The sequence below is a fragment of the Tachypleus tridentatus genome, chromosome 2 (genome assembly GCF_004210375.1).
Source record: "Tachypleus tridentatus isolate NWPU-2018 chromosome 2, ASM421037v1, whole genome shotgun sequence".
In the NCBI taxonomy this organism is placed as follows: domain Eukaryota; kingdom Metazoa; phylum Arthropoda; class Merostomata; order Xiphosura; family Limulidae; genus Tachypleus; species Tachypleus tridentatus.
This window is the reverse complement of record NC_134826.1, coordinates 66,047,233-66,062,674: the sequence shown is the minus strand read 5'-3', so window position 1 is coordinate 66,062,674 and position 15,442 is coordinate 66,047,233. Positions and strand designations below refer to the sequence as shown.

Sequence of the window (15,442 nt, the reverse complement as noted above, 5' to 3'; positions counted from 1 at the left end):
GTAATACTGAGCTGATAATATGCAAAATTTTAAATTACCAGTGGTAGTAATTAAAATTAATTTACAGCCGAATTTGCCTTTTCTGTTGAATTTGTTTGTTTTAATTTAACAATGAGAGGTTTTTTAATAGCTCTAATAACTTCATGAGTAATTTTGAATTGAGAATGGGAAGTTACCCATTTAATTTTCAGCCCAATAGATTTTTATTGTTTTCAAACTCATTTTATTCTTTTAGCAGGGAGGATTAATAATAATTTATGAGAACAATGCTCAATCTGGCAGCCAAGATTATGCACTGTTGCCCAATGCTGCAGTTTTCATTGGGACAATGTTTTACAAAGGAAGTCAGCTTTCAAGACTAATGTGCAAGTAAAATAATTGCACAGAAGTCTGTGAGTGTATCAGGTAGCTTAATTTTAACATTTGTATATATTGGAAATGGTTATAGCATAAACAGACACCAAGTATATGTTGGCTTTGTCTGATGTAACAAACTTCCATCTTTCCTGTGAAAGGAAGTTTTTGCACAATTTTCTGTAGTTTGTCTTTCATTAATAGATCTGTGAAGCAGCTTTTCTACTAAAGGACAAGATCTCTGTGAATTTAATAGCACACAGTTTTGAGGATATTTGTAACTTTTCAACATTCATTTTGTGGTATAACATAGTAGTTACTAGATGACCAGCCTGTGATCTTATGGCAGTCCTGCACATGGTAAAATACCATTTAATTGTTATTTTAATTCTCATATGGTTGTAATAAACACCCTTATTGATGTTAATCATTATATTATAGATACTCATCTTTGAAATATAAGTACTCTGGGCTTTGTTTCTCTTTAGTATTTTGTGATGTGAATTTCCTTTTTTGAAAATTGATGAGACATGTATTCATGGCAGCATTGCATTATGAACTAAGTATGTTAGTGATAAACATGTTGACATAAGTAATTTGTAGAGACATGCCATGCTCTACCAATAAAGTGATTAGTTCTTTCTTTTTTTCAGTAGTTACATACAAAAACTGCAGAAGCTTTGAAATGCTAAGAACAGAGATAATGTTATTTAAATGAAACTCAAATGATGCTTTAATCTCTCCTGTCTTTTCTAAAGTAGATACATCATTTATTTTTTTACATTTATTTTACTGTGTCATTAGTTATTGTAAAGAATATTTTATTAGTAATAGTATATACTGAGTTTCTTGTAATGTTGTTGGTTAAGATAGTATTTCAAGCTTTATATTATGCATATACAGTTTTTATCAGTAGTGCTTAATATATAGGAATGGACTGAGAAAAGAAATGGCTATTGTTTTTATGTTCTTCATTATGCTTACAAATAAGTGATAAAGTTAAGTTATAGCATTATGTGAGCACCTAATTAGCACTGATGAGTATTTCATACCTTGTGTAACAGTGATATTATTCTGTTCTTCTACCACATTTATTTTTATGGGGAAATAATAAAAAATAAAGCTACTACTTAGCAGGAAGCTCAGTTTACAAGCATATATTATTCCCATATTTCATAAATAGCAGCTGTATTTGTGGTTCCTAGATGACAGCACAGATTATTATTATTATATAATGGCTGTTTGTGATATTTCATCCACAAACGTACCTGTTAAAATAATTTCAGTATAAATAAATAACAATGTAACTTAATATTCAAGGTATCAAGGAGATCAGGTATTATGCAACTGACAAATCTGTGTACATGTTATTGATGCCTGACTTTTAAAACACCAGTTTCTTAATTATGAAAACAATACATTATATAGAGGCCTATTTTTCTCCCCTTGAACTGGAATGAAATGAAATTATCAAAACAATATGTTATATAATAATCTACTTTTCTTGAAACTTTCAGTGGGGTCGAGCCTTACAGCTGTGTTTCTGTATGTGTGGTATCATACATTGTGGCCTGTGATGTGTATAATGTCCTCCTTATTAACAGACATATAGAATATGTGATAGAATCAATTCTATGCACATGCAGTAAGATGGGTGAAGTTGGAAGGCATGGATTCTATAAATTTACCCTTAATAAATGTCAGTCTATCACTTTAGCAGTTTTACCATCCTGAGAAATGATTCCACCTTCGGTGCCTCTCAGTGTAATCCAAAATTAGAGAAACTGACTAAATTGATATGATATGATATCAGTATATATTACCATTTAATTATAATGATAAAACAGATGTTCACTTATCAATGCAATTTCAAAAGAATGAGGGAAACAAGTAAGTAATAAAAAACTTGCAAAAATTAAATATGATGTAGGGATGGCTACACTAAACAGTGTAGAAACAAGGTACAAATAAATGCACAAAACTCATTACAGATGTCATCAAATCTTTCCAAGAGTAACTTATCTACAACGAAGCATGGGATTCTTGTCAGTTGGGTGAATTCAGGTTTGAATAAAAGCATTTAAACTGAATAATGCTATACACTCATATGTTGACTAATACAACATCTTACAAGGTTGACTCAGTACTTGATGACTTCTTATGTAGATGTTTTTGTTGTGGTTTTATATATTCATTCTTTCCATATTTCCATACTTTTTAGTACAGTCATCCCTACATCTTACTTAATCTTTGCACATTTCTTTTTCAGTACTTGTATTATACTGGACTTTACATTGTTGCTGTATGATGGTACACATATCAGATGAAACACAGAAAATTCTGCTATGAGATATTCTCTGATCACAATATATTCTCATTCATATGAGAATGAAAAGATAGGTTCACAAACTAATGGGAGAAATGTTAAGATATTTCTGTTCTAACAAAAACCCACAAACTATTTACAGTATTAGTATCTTTATTGCAGTAGTACTTCTTTACATGGAGCATTCTAATTACATATACCAAAATCTAAGAATCGATAGAAGTGGGTCGTTTCAGCAGCAGAGTGCAGCCGTAGTGGAAGCTTCATATGAGATTGCATTCGAAATTGCTAAACAAAAAAAGCCTCACACGATTGGAGAAACACTTAAACCCTGCATGATGAAAGCAGTAAATCTTATTCTTGGAGAAGCCAGTGCAAAGACGATGCAGCAAGTATCCCTGTCAAATAATACTATACAGAGGCTCATTTCTAAAATGTCTATGGATGTGAAGGAACAGGTTTTGACTGAAATCAAGGGTTCCCCTTTGTTCTCCTTTCAGCTCGACGAGTCAACAGATGTAAGTTCATGTTCTCAGTTGCTTGTCTTCGTGAGATACATTAATTCAGGTGACATCAAAGACGAATTCTTATTCTGCAGTGCACATGAAACCACAACAAAAGCTGATGATGTCATGGAAAAAGTTTCAACTTTTTTTCAAGACAAAGATCTTCAATGGGAAAACATGTGTGGGGTTTGTACGGATGGGGCACCGGCTATGCTGGGATCGAAATCAGGATTCCAGTTGAGAGTGAAGAAGCTAGCACCTCAAGCAAAGAGCATCCACTGCATGATTCACCGATAAGCTCTCGCCAGTAAGACTCTCCTTGCCTCTCTGCAGGAAGTGCTTGAATCTGTAATCAAAATTGTGAATTATGTAAAAACTCAAGCACTCAACACTTGCCTATTCAAAGAACTATGCAAAGACATGAATGTTGACCAGGAAGTCCTTCCCTTTTACACAGCAGTACGTTGGTTGTCGAAAGGAAACGTTATTAATCGTGTCTTTGAAATGAAAGATGAAATAAAGCTATTCCTGGAGACTCAAGAAAGGAAAGATCTTGTAGCTCACTTCGAAGATGAAGCATGAAATAAAAGGGTTGCGTACCGAGCTGACATTTTTGACCAGCCAAACAAGCTCAATTTGAAGCTTCAAAGAAGGGAAACACATGTTCTCCTTTTTCAAGATAGTCTTCGGGCCTTTGTTTCCAAACTGCAGAAATGGCGTCGGAAAACCAATCTTGGAAACATCGCTATGCTTGAAAAACTTTATGGAGTGACGGATGAGTCTCAGATCCAACTGGATCAGTTCCTCAAGGATGAGATTACTGAACATCTTCAGTCTCCAGAAAAGGAAGTCGAGTGTTACTTCCTTGAGCTGTCACAGGAACAGGAGGCCCTGGTAAGGAATCCATTTTGTACTGAACTTGATGTATCCAGCATCCCAGATGATATCCAAGATGAATTTCTGGATCTAAAGAACGACTCTTCAGCTCATGATTTCTTCAAGGTGAAATCCGTGACTCAGTTCTGGTGCACTATGTATCAGTCATACTCCAAAATCAGCATGATAGCTTTACGTGTCCTTGTTCCATTTGCTTCCACCTACTTGTGTGAGGTAGGATTTTCCACTCTTGTGGAAACAAAGAATAGGAACAGATTGGATGTTGGAGATGACGTGAGACTGGTTCTAACAAACGCCCGGCCACGAATTTCAAAGCTTGCTGCTGAAATGCAACATCAGGCATCTCACTAGCTGGGTTGGATAGCTGTTCAAACCTATGCTAATATTATTTTAAGAAATATATGTTCTTTTTGTGAATTCAGGTTGGACCAATGTGATTTAATTTGCTAATAAATAATTACAAAATTTTTAAATATTTTTTTAGATGTTTTTTTCCCTCTCCTTCACAGAAAATAAAAGAAAAATTAAGCTGCTGATAGTAAGCCCTAAGTAGGGGGTCACATGGGTTTCAAACTTTTAGGTAAGGGGTCACAAGTGCCAAAAGGTTGGGAACCCCTGTTCTAAAGGCATGTTTGTGTGGGTGTGTATATATATATGTATGCATGTATGTATATTTATGGTTGTATTTGTTTAAGTTATATATGTTTTCTTCCTCATTTACTTCTAAAATAAGATTAGAAATCAGATCAGTGTTTCAAATTTTAGCAAGATTGTATGATATATATTTCTTACCCCAAACAAAAGACAGCATTTGTCAGCTAATCAACCAAGTGAAATGAAAATTTAAGTGTATGTATGTGTACAATCTTGATGCTGGTTCCAAAACTTTCTGTACTTACATTTGTCTCTTGAAGATCCTTGAGATTTTCTTAGATGAAAAACTAACTAGTAACATTTAAGGTTTTTGTGTGTTTAAATAATGCAGAAATCTAATACATATGAAAGACAGTTGTATTTTGGTAATTCCCTGTTTCTACATGTTACTTAACAGGAAAACTATATATACACTCAATGGCCACTTTATTAGGTACACCTGTTCTTTAATGCAAATAGCCAAACAACAAATCATGTGGCTGAAACTCGGTATATAAAACATGCAAACATGACCAAGAGGTTCAGTTCTTATTTAACCAAACATTAGAATGGGGAAGTTGCATGATATAAGCAACTTTGTCTGTGCAATGATTGCTGGTGCCAGACATGGTGGTTCCAGCATCTCAGTAACTCCTGACCTCTTGGGATTTTCACACTCTACAGTATCTAGAGTTTATAGAGAATGGTGAAAAAAACAATAAACATCCATTGAGTAGCAATTCTGTGGGTGTAAACACCTTGGTAGTGAGAAAAGTCAGAGGAGAATGACCAGACTCATTAAAGCTGACAGGAAGGCCACAAATACTCAAATAACCACTCTTTACAACAGTGGTGTGCAGAAGAATATCTCTGAATGCACAATGCATTGAGCCTTGAAGCTGATGGGTTACAGCAGTAGAATTGGTGTGTTTGGTTTTGTTTTGAACCTGTCAAAATTTGAAATCTTCATATGTGTGAAGATAATTATAAAAATAATACCTTAAAAATTTAAAAAAGTAAAGATATTTTGTTTTAGAAGTAGGCAAGTAAGATGCATAATTTAGTGATACATATGTAACATTTGGTTATAATAACCAAGTGAATAGTTCACTTCTAGATTTTTTCTGTAACTGAAAATGATATATTGTTGTAACTGTAAAAGTTTTCACTTTTAGGGATGTTATGAAACTTCTTGAAGTTGCACAACATGGATATGATAATGTTGTGAAAGATATTGAGGTGATTGTATCAGAAAGCTACACTCAAAATAATATGATAGTTGAAAGTGAAACAGATTTGCAAGAGATAAAAGAAACAATTGAAGATAGAAAAGCAATATTAATTTATGTCAATGAGTTGAACCATTTCAGTTTATGTTATCACTCAATAGGTTAAATGAAAATTCTAGGCTATTTGAAAGGCAGTTTTAAATTATAGAAATATTCAAAATGTAAAGTTTGAAGAAAATGTGGTTATTATATATGAATGTTGAATTTTTTTAGACACCTGTGTAGAGCTATAATGTATTGTTCATGATATCCTTAAGTGTACTTTTAAGAAGCTCACTAAATTTACCACACATATAAATCGTTATATTGTATAGCTGTTAAAATATTTCAGCAGAAGAATAGAGTAACATTGGACTCATGGATTCTTTAAAAAGAAATACTTGGAAGGTTCCCTAACTTATTTTATTGCCAAAAAATATAAAACATGATGCAGTTCATGAATTATTCAAATTGTACATATCTAACGATACATTTACAGCAAGGAGTTGTTACTATTTTTATTGTGCCCAAATATTTTTATATATATGTAATCTGAGTTTCAAGACTGTTTCTTAATTCACTCTATAATTATTGATACAAAATTATATATAGCACCAATTATGGGTGTCTGCAGAATTTCTTCCATTGGGGTGATACATTAATATGAAATGAAGAATGAATAAAAAAATTCATTTGCATATGCTGAATGAATAAAGAAAGAATTATGTTTCTAATCTTCCATGGGGGAAGGAATCCCCATGGCACTAATATGTTTTATTAGAGTTCTATACCAGTACTTAAACTTGGGTACATAGTTTGTTTTTTTTTTAACCAAACTCACGTCTTTTTTTTTTTTTTTCACTTCCCAGGTATAAATTATTAACTTGAGAGGTTAATGAAAATTTAGAAAATTGTATGCTATTCATTGTTAAGAGGAAGTCTTAAGCCAACACAATAAAGATGAGGATGAAATTTCTTTTGCATTAACACTAGACATTTTTGACTGACAGTATATCAAAGTTTTACATTATTCAAAAATAAATTCTATTACCCAACCCTGACCAGAATTTCAGGATATTTTTCACAGTCTTGATTAGGTCTGGCATGGCCAGGTGGTTCAAGCACTCAACTTGTAATATGAGGGTTGCGAGTTCGAATTCCTGTCCCACCAAACATGTTCACCCTTTCAGCCATTGGGCCATTATAATGTGATGGTGAATCCCACTATTCATTGGTAAAAGAGTAGCCCAAGAGTTGGTGGTAGGTGAGGATGACTAGCTGTCTTACACTGCTAAGTTAGGGATGGCTGGTGCAGATAGTCCTTTTGTAGCTTTGCACAAAATTAAAAACAAATGAAACCAGTCTTAGATTTTTTTGTCTATGCTAATATCTACCTAATAAATATTATCTTGAAATTTTTACTATCTTTTCCTTTTGTTTCAAACATCTCTGATAAAATTTCATGTTTACTTATTCTTACACTCATCACATAGTTTTTACTCAACTATTTATCACGTAAATCTTTTGGTTTCTTAATGAAAACAAAAAAGTGTTTTACTTTAGAAACTCTCTGTATTTCTTTAGTAACTTTGTTTTTCATTTGTTACATTCTGTGATAAATTTATTATACAAAGCTTTTTTTTTTCTGTTTTTACACCTTTCAGTTAGTGTATACTTAGGTGACTTTAAATGTGTTGTTTTAGTTCTTCTATAGAAGAAATTATCAGATACCTTTCAGTGGAATATAAGAGTTGGCTTGAAGCTGTCAACTCTATCAAATCCACTATAGATAGGTTTGTTCAACAAGTTAGAAAAGAAGAATCAAAAATTGAAACTAAGAAAACTTCATTAGATGTGTATAAAACTATCAAAGAAAAATTACACTGTGCAACAAATTTCAGGTTCAAAAAAAGTACAAGCTAAGTAAGACTTGTTTCTGGGTCAAAAAATTGTCTTGATTCTGAATCTGACCTTTATTCCTCCAGATTAGGCACCATTTTCCTGTACCATGAACCATATGTTTTATAATATACTGCAAAATATTGCGTATTGAACACAACATTGCAAATACTGAAAGTTACAAAAAACAAAACAAAAATTTAGTTGGTATAACAAAACATTTATTGGTTATGAATTAAAAACACACACCTGTCAGTTTAAACAACTTTTGTTCTTCTAAGCCTCTTGTGTGGAGTGTGATCTTCTTTTTTTATACCCCAGCAGTAGTCTGCCATCATGCCAGGGTTCCATTTTCCTTTAAATCGTTGCTCCATCACTGAAATATCTTGATGGAATCTCTTGCCATGTTCATCACTCGCATCACCAAGATTTTCCGCAAAAAAATCCAAATGAGAGTGGAGCACATGAACTTTTAGAGACATGTTACATCCAATATCATGATAATGACTCAGCAGATCATTCACAACTTGCACATAGTCTTCTGAACGATGGTTCCCCAGGAAGTTATCACAAACTTTCATGAATGACTCAAAGGCAAACTTCTCTTTTCTCTTGAGATGTGTGATGAAGGTTTCATCAAGTACAATTTTTCAAATTTGGGGACCTATGAAGATACCTTCTTTAATTTTAGCTTGACTCAGGGAAGGGAACTTATCTGCAAGATATGCAAATGTGGAGGATTCCTTGTCCAAGGCTTTCACAAATTGCTTGAACAAACCAAGTTTAAAATGCAAAGGTGGTAAAAGAATTCTATCACTTTTAACAATTGGTTTGTGCATGATGTTGTGTTTTCCTTGTTCAATTTCATCTCGGATCGGCCAATCCTTGCGTACATAATGTTCAGTTCTTGCTCTGGAGTTCCATAAGCACAGGAAGCAGCAAAATTTAGTATAGCCAAACTGAAGGCCAGTAAGCATGGCCATAACCTTGAAATCTGCACAAATATGCCAGTTATGGTCATCGTACTGTATGCTTGTTAGAATTGCTTTCAGATTTTCATATGATTCTTTCATGGTTGTGCTATGGGAACAGAAGGCAGAGTGTTACCATTGTGTAGCAGAACAGCTTTGATGCTGTCCTTGGATGCATCTATGCAAAGTCGCCAGTTGGTGTTATCATATGGTATTTCCAGTTGCTCAAAAAGTTTAGTGATGTCATTACAAAAGCATAAGTCATCCTTCATGGTGAATAATGCAAGCAGATCCTCTGTACGTTTCCTGTACGGTGTTATCTTCACTCCTTTCTCAAGAAGATTACGTTCTTGAAGCCTTGATGCCAGAAACTCACTTTTGTCTTTGGTTAAATAGAGATCCCTGCACAAGTCATTTAGAGCCTCTTGAGAAATTGGTATTGGTTTATTCTCGCTTTCTGGATGATTGGGCTCCACATATTCACCACTGGAATGTTCATCTGCACTGCTGGAACTCTGCATTTCTTGATCTGGAGGTTTGGGCACAGGTAAATTTCTGAGTGCTCTACTGGGTGCATTGCTGATTGGAAATTTGGGTAAACAATGTGTTTCCTTTTCTTTGCTGTAGTACAGCCTGTAAAGTCTTGCTGACAGAAATAGCAATCATGAGAGTGATCTTTCTGCTCATGCCAAATCATTGGTACACCAAACTTCATGTGAACATTTTTTTCCTGCATACCAGGCACTCAATGTCTTCACACATGTAAGGCAACACACATGAGGAGCCCATGACTTGTCCTGGTCTCCTAAGTCGCAAACGGAGTACGCCTTGTATATTTTCTTGATATGGCGTGTAATACTGCGCTTTTCTTTAGCAAAAGTTAATTCCCCACATATGTAACAGAATCTGTTTGTATCATTTTTGCACTGTCTTGTACTCATTGTTGAAAACAAATAAGATCTGAAAGAAAAAAAATAAATAACATTAAACACAAGCTTTGACGTATAAAGTATTAAGTGATAAACTCAATTAAATATAAGCACACAATAATAAACCAGAAAATATGATTTTAAACTGTACTGTGCTATTTATCATATCACATTGTAGGTGTTACTAAGATTGGTCTCTAGCCCTGGGTTGAAAACCATTTTACAATGCAGTAGAGAATTTTATTTAATAATAATGACAAAAAGGGTATACAGTGACAATTCTGCAAAAACCATGCCTAATTCAACAAAAAGAAGGCCAGAAATGGATTTCCCATGTCATTTTGCATATAAAAATGGCCACATCTCTTGTACTTTTTTGAGTGTTGCACAATGTTATCACAGCAGGTAGGTACTGCTAAAAAAAACAGTGAGTATTATTCAGTTATTAACTAAAAATCTACATAAACTGTATATGAATAACTACTAATTGATTTAAAAAGTGATGGTGTCAGAGGTCAAGAATGTCAAATTATTGCCTGGACTCTATTTTTCATTGCATACAACGACTCAGGTTTCAAGTTCAGCACCTAAGTGGCATCTCATTTGACACCTTTCTTATACATGTGAGACTTGTCAAAATTCCTGAAGCATAAATCATATTATTCTGACAACTGTGGAAAACTTGCTTGCATTAGTTAACTATCAAAGTTTCCTTTCCTAGCATTATGCAGCTTAATTAGTTTATTAGAATGAAACAATCCCATGAAAGAATTCTAAATCTCCAGAAAAAGTATACCTCATGTTCTAATTAATAGCTAATACTGAGTATGTAGAAGGCAATATGTTGACAAACTGCTCTAAATCAGTATTTATTGTAATAAATACTTTCTGATTTTTTTAAACAAAATCAACTCAAAGAAAGTCAAAAAGACTTCTTAAAATGTTTGTATATATATATATATATATATTTATAGAAGTCAAGAAGTTATGCAACTAAAGCCATCCAATTTAAGTTCAAAATATATCCATGATCAGAGAGCATGTATTTTTAGGCAAGGCCAGTATAAAAAAAAAGATGTCAGTGCTGATAGATTTATCTGGAAAATTGATATTTTTTTTTGCTTTTTCATCTCCTTATTATAATCAGATTTATTTTTAGTTTCACTCTAAGAAGGTAGATTTTTTTAGAAGCTAATATATTTTGTATAATATTTTGTAGTTATTTGCTCATATTTAGCTGATGAAGGCTTAATGTTTTGCAGATGTAAATTCCTTTTAGTAAATGTTTATGTACTGTGGCACCTTAAAACTTGTATATATTTTGAGCTCTTAAATGAATTATGGGTATTCTGTAATTTTAGTTACAAGTTACAACAGATAATCACAATATTTTATCCAAAATATGAAATAACTTCTAAAGTGAAATAATTGACCTGAAAACAGTTTTATCCCAGCAGGTAAGGAAGTTTCCTATTTATTAACAAGTATACTATCTTAATTATCAGCACATTCATCTTGTTTAAAACATTTCTTCTATCCTTAACAATAACAATAAAGAGAATTAGGAACATTAATCTGAGGCCTAGTTTTTGAATGAACAAGCTCTCATTTATTCAGAGGCCCTGTTCATCATTGGCACTTTCTTATATCTTAAAACCAATTAGAATGGACTGCAACATTACATTTTCTTTGGGCACGTTTAAGTTCATTTGACTTAATACAAGATTTAGGTAAGCATGTTCTTTTACTTTGTGTTAACAATTTTCTTTTAGTAGAACTGATAAAGCTTTGCAGACAACAAGGGCAGGTAAATTTATAAATTATAAATGATGACTATAAAGCAGGAGTCAGCTCCTTAAATCTAAAAAAAAAAATCAATGTATATGATAGTTAGGTTTAAACACATTTCAAGTGCTTGTGCAGATATTTTTATAATAACATTTTTCAACTGAATTTTAACAATTAAAAAACATTTACCCATGTATGGTAGACTGACAATACAGGATATTTAGATACTACAATCCTAAGCCATATTTGCAACTATTACTCAACTTCAGTAGTTTATTCCTTTGCTCATCTAAGCATTGTTTTGATTTTTTGTGTTTGCTCCAGTTTTTATACCTCACTTAATTTCCCTTGGTGATATTTGTCTTGTGACACTCTTCACCTACATTAATGTGCTCTCTATCCTGGTACTGTATATAAGCACCTCATTTATATAACATTATCATTTTTTCTCAAAAGAGAATTGTTAACAGAATTCTCAGTGCTATGATCATTTGGAAATACATTGGGCATTCTCTATGTTACCTTTTTTTCTAAAGGAAAAAAGTTATTTCAATTGGCAAGATGGTATACAATATGAATTTCTTGATTATTATTTCTGATACAGTAGTAAATAAGGTCTTACCTATTACACCTTTGATGTCTAGTATCTCACAATATTTGCAAAATCAAAGAATCAATATCAGTTGAGATTGGCAGTGACTGTATTTGTAATGAGATGGAGATGTATATTTATTTTGTTGGCATTCCTCTGCTAAGCTCTGAGGTTGCCAGTGAGAGCAGTCCTGGGCATTCTGGAGAGAATCAATTCATTTTTGCCTATGCCATCTTTTAATTTATTAGCTTCTCAGTCTCTGTGTGGGACAGAGATAAGCTGATGGACTTACAATACTAAAGTCCATGCTTTTATTCTCTATAGTGGACATAGCGGATAGCCCAATGCTGCTTTGCACTAACAAAACAAACCTGCCTGACAAAATGTTTTAAACAACAGTAATCAGAACAGTCTTTTGGAGAAATAATAAAAAAAAAAGAAACCATTTAGGGATAAGCTGCCTCTTATTTATTTTTTTCAGTTATTCCATTATGAAATAAGCTCTGGAACTTGCAGTGAATGTTTTTCAGGAACTACATGCAAGAAAGTTGTACATATTAAGGAACATATTTAGTCCTAATTACAGTAAAACTTGTCTAAGCCGGAAACTGCATAAGGCAGAAACCTGTACAAGTTGGAAATATCAAAATTTTGCAACATTATCTTAAGATTTATCTTATAAAAGGCCCTCTATACGGAAAACTATCTTTCACCTAACTAATCTATTAACAATTAGGATTAGAACCTGAGTAAGGCAGAAAAAATGTTTGATTAAATATTAATTTCATATTTAATTAATAATTTCTTTAAATATTAATAAATTCTTGTTTAATTAATAATTTCTTTAAACATTAATAAATTCTTGTTTAATTAATAATTTCTTTAAATATTAATAAATTTTTGGACATTTTGTTGCAGTAAGTATTGGATAAATATATTCTGTTCTTTTTTCTGCTGTCATTATTCCAGAGGTTGCTATTCAAAAGAACAACTGACTGTACTTTTGGTCACATTTGCTGGAGGAAAACTAGAGAAACCATGGGTAATAGGTAAAAGTGAAAATCCACGCTGTTTCAAAAATTTAAGGAAGAATCAACTTCCTGTGGAATGGAAAATGAATAATAAAGCATGGATGACAAGTGCTATATTCGAGGAATTTTTTTTGAACATATTAAACAAAAGAATGGAATGAGAAAATAGGAATATTCTACTTTTCCTAGATAATGCAACTTGTCATCCAAAAGTTCAACTTTCAAATGTTCATTTAGTCTTTTTACCTCCCAGTACATCATCAGTTCTTTAGCCACTAGATTATGGAATTATACAGTGTATAAAATTTAAATATGGAAAATTGATGTTTCAGCATATTAGTGCAAACATGGTCGACTGTAAGAGAGCACCTGAAATGACCATGAAAATTGATGTGTTAGATGCAATTGCATTTTTAAGTCATTCAATCAAATAGGTAATAAAGTGCTTTCGAAACTGTGAATTTATTCTTGATAATGGCAGAGGTTGTGGAGAAGTTGTTTTTTTATGACGATTCTAGTGAAATCCAAACTTTGATTGAGAAAATTGATGCAGATGATTCTGTGAATGCAGAAAGTTTTGTGAACATTGGCAAGATTATTTTAACAGCAACTGATGAAATTGATTTAAAATCTGTAATAGAATCGCAAGATGGTAACAGTGTGAGAGATTATAATCCATTATGACAAGAAAACCCGCTTGTAGAGAAAAGTACACATGTAGAAACAGCTGGTATGGGTAGAGAAAACATTGTATAGAGGAGCGAACAATGTTTTGACCTTCTTCAGTCATCGTGAGGTTCACAAAGAAAGAAAGAGGTAACAGTTACAAGGCTGTAGAATTGGTGTTCTCTTTTAACTGCATGAGAAAGCCCTTTAAAAAAAAAGAAACAGTTGAAATTAGACACTTTCTTCAAATAAATTTGATTAAGATTTTGTGTCTTTATGTATATTTTGAATATCTGTTTTTGTTCATATTATAATAAACGTAGCATAAACAGTATAATAAGTTTATTCACAAACATCTTACTTCCCTTGAGTCAAGCAAGTGTAACATACCACCCAAAAATTATATATAATTAAGGAAATGCATGTTCACAGTCTGAGTTGGAAAACCTGCTTAAGCCACAAATTTTACTCGGGCCTGTGCAATTCTGCCTTAGACAGGTTTAACTGTATGTTGGGATGGATCCTTGATTGATTATTAAAGTACTTTAGAACATTACTCGATGCTATTTCTTTTTTACATATAATGTTTTGTTGGAGTTTGTATAATTATAATTAATGCTTTCAAGTAAAAATTAGTTGTATATATTAAGATTATGAAAGCAATTTTTAAACCTTTCAACTTCAATTAAATAATCATCTTACCCCTTAGACCAGTGGTTCTTAACCCAGTGGTTCAGTGAGTCAGTCTCAGGGGTTCGGCAGAGGTCAAGACACACACACACTGTGTGTGTGTCTCTTCCGTTCACCACACTCATATGATTCGTGATGCCATGCTCCACTTGGCCATCATTGGCTGTGGCTGATCGCTGTCACACCACTTGGCCTTAATATCTGTGCTGTAGGGAACTTTGTGCTCTTAGCAGTCGACTTGTGACTGTAGTAATCATGCGTCATTTGTGATTTTTTTCCTAATCTTTCAATCCCTTCATACTAACTATGTCGAGCAAAAACAGAAAGTGGTCGGACAAATACATACAATATGGATTCACGAGTATAATGGAACATGATGGGAGTCAGCATTCTCAATGCATGATTTGCAATACCGAGTTGAGCAATTCTAGTCTAGCACCAGTAAAACTAAGAGAACACTCCCTAAAGCTGCATGGAGATGGGAAATACAAGAACACAACGCTTGCTGAATTCAAGGTAAAGAGAGCCAGATTCAATGAAAAGGCTACTTTGCCTGTTCTCGTCTTTATACCCATCGACAAACTGATCCTCACAGCATTGTAGGAAGTTGTGTACTTGATCGCAAAGCAGGGCAAACCACACACCATTGGTGAAGCACTCGTAAAACCAACTGCGTTGAAGATGGCGAATATCATGCTGGGGAAAGCTGCTGAACGTATCCCAAATTTCTCTTTCAAATGACACCATCAGCAGCAGAATAGATGACATGAGCAATGACATCTTGGCGTAAGTAGTTGCAGGTCTGATTTTAAGCCCAGCAAAATTCAGCCTTCAACTCGACAAGACTACTGACATTTCCAATCTAAGAGAGCTTGTTGTATTCATGCGCTAT

The 15,442-nt window shown here is 33.2% G+C and overlaps 1 protein-coding gene across 3 annotated transcripts in view; it reads left to right on the top strand.

Annotated features, from left to right (window-relative positions):
• The window catches only part of LOC143244061 (protein FAM200C-like), a 40,331-nt gene that overhangs the window by 6,454 nt on the left and 18,435 nt on the right, over positions 1-15,442 (top strand). For 2 of the 3 annotated variants that reach the window (XM_076488085.1, XM_076488082.1), the window contains exon 3: positions 559-14,010. The exons of the other annotated variant lie outside the window; for it this stretch is intronic. In XM_076488085.1, coding sequence (XP_076344200.1) covers positions 559-583 — 25 coding nt within the window. In that variant the 3' untranslated portion in view covers positions 584-14,010. The remainder of the gene's footprint in view (positions 1-558; positions 14,011-15,442) is intronic. 3 annotated transcript variants of the gene reach the window in all.